Source organism: Mus pahari, chromosome 14 (genome assembly GCF_900095145.1).
Source record: "Mus pahari chromosome 14, PAHARI_EIJ_v1.1, whole genome shotgun sequence".
Lineage (NCBI taxonomy): Eukaryota > Metazoa > Chordata > Mammalia > Rodentia > Muridae > Mus > Mus pahari.
This window is the reverse complement of record NC_034603.1, coordinates 19,873,336-19,883,335: the sequence shown is the minus strand read 5'-3', so window position 1 is coordinate 19,883,335 and position 10,000 is coordinate 19,873,336. Positions and strand designations below refer to the sequence as shown.

At 41.5% G+C, this 10,000-nt stretch overlaps 1 protein-coding gene across 2 annotated transcripts in view; it reads left to right on the top strand.

The window, feature by feature from the left end:
- Positions 1-10,000, top strand: part of Sec24a (SEC24 homolog A, COPII coat complex component) — a 64,073-nt gene that overhangs the window by 13,626 nt on the left and 40,447 nt on the right. For both annotated transcript variants that reach the window (XM_021212010.2, XM_029546085.1), the window contains exons 3-6: positions 5,335-5,505; positions 7,669-7,746; positions 8,241-8,398; positions 8,611-8,783. In XM_021212010.2, coding sequence (XP_021067669.1) covers positions 5,335-5,505; positions 7,669-7,746; positions 8,241-8,398; positions 8,611-8,783 — 580 coding nt within the window. The remainder of the gene's footprint in view (positions 1-5,334; positions 5,506-7,668; positions 7,747-8,240; positions 8,399-8,610; positions 8,784-10,000) is intronic.

Sequence of the window (10,000 nt, the reverse complement as noted above, 5' to 3'; positions counted from 1 at the left end):
CTGCAGCCGCTAGGACCTTCAGTCAGTCTCTAGAACTGCCCACCTTACCCCCATAAAAATTACTTTTAGCACCTAACCAGCTACATGCTTGCTGGAAAATAATCTGATTATAGTTAAGGGAATATGAATAAAAGAAGATAACTATTGATACTAGCTCTTCATTTGGAAATTGTTACTGGTTCATTTTCTCTGAGTATGTGCTAGGAATAAACCTGAAAACCTCAGGTTGACAGGCAGCTCAGTGGACAGACACGCTGATCCAAGCTTGATGAGCTGAGTGTAATTGCCAGAAGAGTCAGCAGTTGAAAAGTTAACTCCAGAAAGTTGTCTCTGACCTCCATGCAGGTGCAGCATGCGACCCTGTGCCCCCTCACATTATATATACACATGCACACAATAATAAAGAAAGTGTTCTGAGTGTTGTGGCACATGGCTGTAACCCCAGCTCATGGGAAACAAGCCTTGGTGATAAGGACACATGATCAATAACATAAAATTTCCTTGGCTCTAAGATAGAACACTTTGACTCCAGCATAGATGTGGTTATAAAAACATTAAAAAAAAGTCCTTAAACTTTGAACATTCCTATGTAAAAGAAGGGGTTGGGAATGTAGGTACGGTAGCATAAGCCTTAATCCCAGCTCATGTAGACAGAAGCAGGAGAATCATAGTTCAAGACTAGCCTGCTAAGATTATATCTCTAAAGAGAGAAAGAAAGAGATTGTGGGCAAACTATGTAAACTATGAAATGAAACTAAAATAAATGTCTGGTTCCCAAACAATCCCAGCTTTCATTTCTGTGCCCTCTGCTTGTACTTGAGAGCCTGAAACTAAAACTCTATCAGGCTGGGTGTGGCAGCTCATACTTGTAATACTGGTAACTTGAAGATAAGCCAGGAGATTGCCCTGAGTTTAAAACCAACCTAGGGTACAGAATGAGGTCCTGTCTCAAACACGCACACACATGTGCATGTGTGCACTGAAGAGATGGCTCGATGGATTAAGAAGCACTGCCTACCAATGCTAGTAACTTAAGTTCTCTCTCCAGTAAGAGACACAGAAAATAACTCATTAATTTTTTTTAAATGGCTAGAAGTGGTGTTGAACCCTTTTAATACCAGAGGCAGGCTAATCTCTGAGTTTGAAGCTAGCTTTGCCTATACAGTGAGCTTCAGTCCAGCCTGAGTTACCCAGTGAGACCCCATCTCTAAATACAAACACACAAATAAAAAGGAAGGGAAAGGGACTCGGGTTGTCAGGCCTGTTGTCAAGCACCTTTACCTAATGAGCCATCTCACTGGCCCACGTTTCCACAGGACAGAACTAACTGGACTAGAGTGATTGCTCGGCAGTCAGGGCCACTTGCTGCTCTTCCATCCAGAGAACTGAGTTTGCTTTCCAGCACCCTTCTTAGATGGTTCACACCACTGGGAGCTCTAGCTCCAGAAGATCCCTCTTTTGAATTCTGTAGACATATGCACACACTTGTCTCACACACATATATCTAAGTTAAAAACATAAAAATAAATGTAAAAGAAACCATACACAAGAAAGCCTGTATTTTTTTAAAGATTTATTTATTTATTATCATTATATGTAAGTACACTGCAGCGGTCTTCAGACACCCTAGAAGAGGGCATCAGATCTCATTACGGATGGTTGTGAGCCATCATATGGTTGCTGGGATTTGAACTCACGACCTTCAGAAGAGCAGTCGGCACTCTTAACCACTGAGCCATCTCTCCAGCCCCCAGAAAGCCTGTATTTAAGTTACATCTGTTTCTAGTCCTCACATTCTATATGTTCGGGTTTTTTTCTGCCTTTCTTCACCCACACTTTAGTTAGCTTTAGGGATCTGAAATGGCCAAGTGCAGAACTCTGATGCTTGGTATTCTAAGTAGGTGCTGATAGACTTCACTTGCCTGGCATGTGCCAGGCTCTGAAACAATCTCCAGCAATGAAGAAACAGGCTTTACTCAGTCTCTTTTATGACCTGGGTTGGTGGTGCACACTTTTTATTTCATTTATTTAACTATTTTATACATATGATGAGTACACTGTAGCTGTCTTCAGACACACCAGAAGAGGGCATCAGATCCCATTACAGATAGTTCTGAGCCACCATGTGGTTGCAGGGATTTGAATTCAGGACCGGAAGAGCAGTCAGTGCTCTTACCCGCTGAGCCACCTCTCCAGTCGGGGTGCACACTTTTCGTCGCAGTGCTTTTGAGGCAGAGGCAGGTGCATCTCTTGAGAATTCCAGCACAGCCAGCCAGTTTTGAAAAACTTTTTTTTTCAAATCTCTTTTATGAAATATAACATATTCTGAATTCAGAAATGTTCTAAAAGATTTGAAAAGCAACTGTAAGCTAACTTGTGGGGTTTTTTTATTTCTTGTTTTGTTTTCCAGACAGGGTTTCTCTGTGTAACCCAGACTGTTCTGCAACTCACTCTGTAGACCGCTGGCTTTGAACTCAGAGATCCACCTGCCTCTGCCTCTCAAGTGCTGGGGTTAAAGGTGTAAGCCACTACCACCTGCACTACCACCGCTTTAAATACAAGTTGGTTTTTGTTCTAACTTATGTTTTGTTAAACATTAAGTCATTGAAACTTTGTGGTTAGATATATTTTGGTGTCAGACGTTCTTTTTAATGCTGAGTTGGGAGTGCACCTTGCCCTGTGTTCCTTTGAATTGTGTGATTGTCATAGATGTGTGGGTGTTTTCTTGCTAAAGGAGGTACAGGCAGCAGTCTTATCTTTACTTGCCTAGTTCTATACTGAGTAATCCTGGCTAAGACCAATGGTGTTTATTAATAACAAAGGGTTTCCATTAGCTCTGGAGAATTTAACAGTAGTAAGATGACTTTTTCAAATTTTTCATATTTGGCTACATTTGTTCCTTTGGTTTTATAAAATATAGGTGTACTATAAGTAAAATGAATTAAATGTGTCAGTAATAAGTATAAAAACAATGAGGTTTTTGTTTTGTTTTGCTTTTGGTTTTGGTTTTGAAGTCTTGGAACCAGATGTGGGGGGTGATCCATGCCTGACAACCCCAGCACGGGAGGCTCAGAGCTGCTCAGCAGCCAGAGCATTGGTTGCCCTTACAGAGGCCCTGGGCTGGCTCCTGAGACACATCAGGTAGCTCACAACCACCGTTCCAGCTCCAAGAGATCTGATGCCCTTTCTAGTCTCTGGGCACTGCATGTGTGTGCTTCACAAACACACATACAGGCAAAACACCCATGGACATAAAATAAAATACATAAATCTTAAAAAAAAAAAAAAAAAAAAAAAAAGACAACCCAGTCCTCAGGAGGCTGAGGTAGACTTTGTCTCAAGAGACTGGAGAAAGAGGGCTGGGAGTGGAGCTCAGCTGGCAGTCTGTACCTCCAGTTCCCCAGAACCATAAACCAGGTGTGACAGCTAGCACTCAGGAGCTAGAGGCAAGAGAATCAGACTTCAAGGTCATTGTCAGCCAGTTATGTGAGTTCTCTGTGCTATATGAGGCCCTGTTTCAGACAGACAGACAGACAGACTGATTGACTGACTAAAGAGCTGCAGTAATGAATCCATGGCTAAGAGTGTACTGCTCTTACAAAGGACCTGAGTTCAAGTCCCAGCACCCACATAGCTCTCAAAACTGCTGTAACTCTAGCTTCAGGGAATCCAATGTCTTCTGGTCTCTATCATTGCCACATATATATGGTGAACATACATGCACTCATAGGCACACACACATTCACATAAGTAAATAAATAAATCTTAAAATTTAGATTGTTGTGCATGAGCGTTTTACCTGCATCTATTTAAGTGCACTATATGCATGCCTTGTGCCATGCCAAAAGTCAGAAGAGAGCATTGTGTTCCTGAAACAGAAGTTATAGACAGTTGTAAAACCTAGCATGTGTTCTGGAAATCAAACACTGTCATCTGCAAGATTGTATTTGTTCAGTGTGTGAGTGAACGAGTGCCATGGTGCACATGTGAAGGTCTGAGGATAATCTATAGAAGTTGGCTTGCTCATTATGTTTGGTTGGTTGGTTGGTTGGTTGGTTGGTTGAAACAGGTTTTCTCTGTGTAGCCCTGGCTATCCTAGAATTCACTCTGTAGACCAGGCTGGCCTCAAACTCAAGAGATTTACTGTCTCTGCCTCTCAGATGTTGGTATTAAAGTTGTGAACCACCATGCCCCAGTCAGTCAGAGAGTCATTCAGTCAGTCTCTCTGTCTGCCTGCCTTTTTTTGTAACCCTGGCTATTCTTGAACTCAGAAATCTGCTTGTCTCTGACTCCTGAGTGCTGGGATTTAAGGCATGTGCCACCACTGCATAATCTCATTTTTTAAGCAGAGTGAGTGTGGATTTATTAGAGAAAAGTGAGAAGGGATTCCCTTAATTTCATGAGAGAGTCACCAAGAGAGGAATGCCTTATAATCTATCGTTTGGTTTTTTTGTTTGTTTGCTTTTTGGGTTCTTGTTTGTTTTTGTTTTTTTTTTCCGAGACAGGGTTTCTCTGTGTAGCTTTGGCTGTCCTGGAACTCACTCTGTAGACCAGGCTGGCCTCAAACTAAGAAATCTGCCTGCCTCTGCCTCCCAAGTGCTGGAATTAAAGGCATGGGCCACCACTGCCCGGCCTATAATCTCATTTTAACAGGTCATACCAGGCAAAACAAAACAAATAAAATAAGACTTGGAGAATTAGTCTAATACTCTATTTTTAGAAAGTAAATAAAATGTGTGAGACATGGTCGCACAAACTGGTGATCCCAGTGTGCGGAGACTGAGGCAAAGGGATTCCATCATGTTTGAGGCCACCCTGTACTATATCGTGAGACCCTGTATTTTTTTTTTTAATGCAAATTTAAATTGGCAAATTTTATTCATTTTAATGTATTCTTATTATTTCTTATGGCCTCTTACATTTTTTTATGATCAGTTAATGAAAAAGATCATCAGAATATTCTATTACCCTAGAAGTGGTTTGATGCTAATATGTGTATGTTGTATGTTCTCTGGGAATAAGGTCTTAGTATATAGCCCAGGCTGGCTTCTGGCTTGCTGACTGATCCTCTTGTCTCAACCCCCTGAATGCTGAGATTGTGGGTGGCTGGTTTATTTTCATTGCATTAAGAACTGACAGATATGAAGAAAGAGTTAGGAAATGTAGACTCTGTACCTAGAGTTACAAATTCAAGAAGTTGGTGTATCTCTATTAATTTATTGATGGCTGTTTTTATTGAAATGTTGATTTAGAATTCTACTTGGTTTTAGTAAAGATTGTTTGGAACCTTTGTCTCAAGTTCTTATGTGACGAGAAAAACCCATGTTTCCATAGGTTCTGCACTTCCCTTACAGAATCCACCTCTGCCTCCCACTTTTCAGCCAGGAGCTCCTCCTGGGCCCCCTCCAGCTGGAGGCCCACCTCCCAGCCGGGGCCCCATGCCCCAGAAAACACCTCCTCGGGCTGCACTCCCACCTTCATTTAACTCAGCAGTCAATCAGGAAGGTAAGTGACTGAAAGGCAAAGCTGCTGCTCAGAGTCTCAGCTTAGGGCAGAAAGAATGAGAACGTGGTCTGCATCCCATACCTCAGAATTATGTTTCTAGAATGCATTAGTGTAAAAATATTTTAGGATCCTTCTTCAATCTGTAGGGGAAAAAAGATTCCTTCCAAGGCCCATGTTTCTTTTCCATAAAGCTATAGCTACATCTGAGTGATTTGAAAGATTTGTGTGTTTGGTGGCACACACCTACCTGTAATCCCAGCGACTAAGAGTCTGACGTAGAGGCTAGCATGAGGTGCATGATGACATCACATCTCAAAATAAAATAGGCAAAAAATAAAAGGCTTGCATTTTACTTTTTTTTTTAAAGATTTATTTATTTATTATATGTAAGTACACTGTAGCTGTCTTCAGATACCCCGGAAGAGGGCACCAGATCTCATTACAGATGGTTGTGAGCCACCATGTGGTTGCTGGGATTTGAACTCAGGACCTTCCTAAGAGCAGTCAATGCTTTTTGTTGTTGTTGTTGTTGTTTTTGTTTTTGTTTTGTTTTTTTCAAGACAGGGTTTCTCTATATAGCCCCGGTTGTCCTGGAACTCACTTTGTAGACCAGGCTGGCCTCGAACTCAGAAATCTGCCTGCCTCTGCCTCCCAAGTGCTGGGATTAAAAGCGTGCGCTACCACGCCTGGCCGCAGTCAATGCTCTTAACCACTGAGCCATCTTTCCAGCCCTTGCACTTTATTTTTTATTTATTTTATTTGTTTTTGTTTGTTGTTTTACAGTGCTGAGCAGCAAATCCAGGATCTTGTGTGTGCTGTGTGTTAGGCCTTTAAACACACACACACACACACACACACACACACACACACACACACCCCTACCTTCTATCATTCTCTGTGTTTGTATATGTGTACTCGCATGTTTGCCTGCACCACATGCTGTTTGGTGCCCAGGTAGGCTAGAAGCCCTTTGAGTTCTTTACAGCTGGAGTTATAGGCAGGTTTGAGCTGCTAAGTGGGTGCTGGGAACTGAGCCCAGGGCTTGAATTGAGGCAGTTGGATACTTTTCTGTAATAGTTTACTGTTTTACATTCCCAATAGCAGTGTGGAAGAGCTCTGCTTTCCCACATCTTTGTCAGCATTCGCTTGTTTGCGATTTGCTCTTTGCAGGCATCTTTCTGCCTCTTTTGAGATGGGTTCTCATGTAGCCCTTGCGAGCTAAACTGTGTAGCCAAGGGTGACCTTAAACTCTTGATCTTCCTGTCTCCACCTCCCAAGTGCTAGTACTATAGATCTGTTCACTAGACTTTTATTACAGTCGTGTGTGTGTGTGTGTGTGTGTGTGTGTGTGTGTGTGTGAAGTACAGCTTGAAGGAGCTGGTTCCTTCTGTCCAGCATGTGTCCTAGTAGTGAACTCAGTTCATCAGTCAGGCTTGAACTGAACCATCAGACACTGGACAGATTTACTTTTATTATTTCTCATATGTGTCTATGTATGGGTATGTGTACAGTGCCCTTGGACACAAGAAAAGAGTACCAGATTCCCCCCTGGAGTTGGAGTCACAAGCATTTGTGACAAGGTTCTGGGAACCCAATTCAAGTCCTCGAGAAGTGCTCTTAACCACTGAGCAGTCTCTAACTAGATTCTGTTGTGCTTGTATTGGTTTTGTTTTTGAGATAGGGTTTTGCAATGTACCCTTGGCTGTCCTGGAACTCACTCTGTAGACCAGGCTGGCCTCAAACTCACAGGTCAGCCTGCTTCTGCCTTTCCAGTGCTAGGATGAAAGGCATGTACTAAAGGCACTGTGCCACAGTACTTTGTAACATTTGACATTTTTGATAGGCTGCGATTTAAATTTTTTTCAAAGGTTATCTAAGTTTTTAGATAGTAATTCATTTCTTGAAGAAACTATAGCATTCATTTTTTTTTTTTTTTTTTTTTTTGGTTTTTTGAGACAGGGTTTCTNTTTTTTGGTTTTTTGAGACAGGGTTTCTCTGTATAGCCCTGGCTGTCCTGGAACTCACTCTGTAGACCAGGCTGGCCTCGAACTCAGAAATTCGCCTGCCTCTGCCTCCCAAGTGCTGGGATTAAAGGAGTGCGCCACCATGCCTGGCTTATAGCATTCATTCTTATTTCAGTCTTATTGATGAATTTCCTTTTAGGTATTACGTCAAATGCCAATAATGGATCTACGGTGGCTCATAATACTTACGATGAGATTGAAGGAGGTGGCTTTTTGGGTGAGATGCCATGAGTGTTTCTCTTCTCTCATTATAGAAGTAATGTGTGTTCACTGTAGGAAACTAAGAGAAGGAAGTTTGTGCTATGTACATGTAAACACTGCCGATAGAGTTTTACTTCCAGACAGTTAGGCTTTATGTGCTGCACTTTAATCTGTTATACATATTTAAATTCATGAACCTAGCTCCCTAAGTGTAATTTAGGGTGTATTCAGAAGTTTTTTAAATGAAAATTTAGTCTGAATATAAATTTATTATATAATATAGAAGTAAATTAACCGTGCTAAACTTGTCTGTATGTTTATGACTGTAGTCTACATTAACTAGATTGAGGTCTACTTTTACTTGTTACTAATGATTGTTTCTCTTTAAGTTGGTAAATGAAACTATAACTCAAAAATTGACGTTATAATTCTCATAATTTAATAGATCTTTACCGTGATTTTTAAGTATTTGGAATATAAGCTAGAACTTAAAAGTTCCCTTGTTTCTAGCAACACCACAGCTTGTTAATCAGAACCCCAAAGCAAGCCGAAGTGTGGGCTATGCCTACCCCTCCCTGCCACCAGGCTACCAGACCAGCGCACCACCTGTGGCTGGAATGCCACCGCCCTCCCTCAGTTACCCAAGTGGCCCCCAGGCCTTTACTCAGGTAAAGTTGTTGGCTTTTTTTTTTTTAAATATATTTTTTACCTTTTTGCTCAAGATATAAGCATGAAGAAAGTTTTAAAAGGTATTTTGAATATTTTATGACCATTTAGAATAATAATGAATATTTCATAATGCTGCTGTGTTTGCATATTTCTCTAGACTGTCGCCGAGTCCTACATACATACAAGTTACTCACTTTGAAACTGTCTGTAGACTCCCTTAGGTGCTAATCATTTAACTGCAAGCATGAGTGGATTAAGTCTGCATCCAGAGGGTCTAAGAGTTGTCAATCTTCTTCAAGAAAGGAACATGCTGCCTTCGACACCATTGCAGCCTCCAGTCCCAAATTTGCTTGAAGACATCCAGAAACTCAACTGTAACCCAGAGTAAGGCGTCAAATACTGTTTTTTATAAACATGGCAGTATCCGTGTTCTTAGATCGTCTGGTGTACTTTTTAGGTGTTGTGGATAAGCTGTCCAAGTAGACTGTGTAACATAAGACTCTGTTGCTGCTTACCTGAAATTTGCATCATTAAATTAAAGAAATGGAGCTGGCTGTCTCTTACAGAGTGCAGCCATGCGGCTTCCTCAGTCTGCCCATTTTCTGAGTTGCCGTGTTCTTAGCCCGCTTTCCCTAACACTCTGCATTTCCTTACTGTTCTCTGAAGCTTTCCCCCAGCCATAAGATTCTTGTCCACCCTGTGTCGCCTCTAAGCCAGCTAATAGCATGGCAGCTTGTATATGAGTTGCAGCTTGCCTGGCCTGGTGTTCTCCTTTGACTGGAACTTAAAGAGAAAATGAGGAGGGTGGAAGAGAGTCGGTTTATGTCCCTTGAATTGCTTGTTGCTTTTATTAGCTCTAATAAGACTTTTATATTTATGATCATCAGTGTAGCTATATTCCAGAAAGCAGGGATTAGGTCTGTTTGTTTTGAGAGAGGGTTCTGTGTGTAGCCTTGCTGTCCTGAAACTCTATAGACCAGGCTAGCCTCGAACTCACAGAGATCTGACTGCCTCTGCCTCCCAAGTGCTGGATTAAAGAGATGTACCACCAACACCCAGCCTGGCTTCAAACTTTATTTGCCTTGACTTAGTCTCCCAGATTTGAAGACATTATACACAACACTTTATTCCATAAATAATTTAAATGTATGTTGTAAAGACTTAAAAACTGTACAACTTGTAATTTTGAAATAATATTTTTAAAAGCTTTAGTAAGACTGCTCTTCAGTAAACTTTGACTTGGTGCAGTGGTCAAAGCATCCCTGTAGTCCTAGCTGTTTGGTAGAGAATCACTTGACCCAGAAGTTCAAGACCAGTCTAGGTAGCATATCAAAGCCTATCTAAGAAACAATAAATATGTTAAGTAATTGATTAATTTTAAAAGGTGTTTGTTTGAGGACTGAATCATCACCTACTGATTCCAAGGTGAGATTAATCACTAGTCCAGGCTGCTTTACCAGGATGAACCTATTCTTCTTGTTTCTTTGTTTTTTGAGGTTTCTGTGTAACATCCCTGGAACTCAAAGAGATCTGCCTTCTGCCCCTCTGCCCCTCTGCCCTCTGTCTCTCTGCCCCTCTGCCCTCTGCCCCTCTGCCCTCTG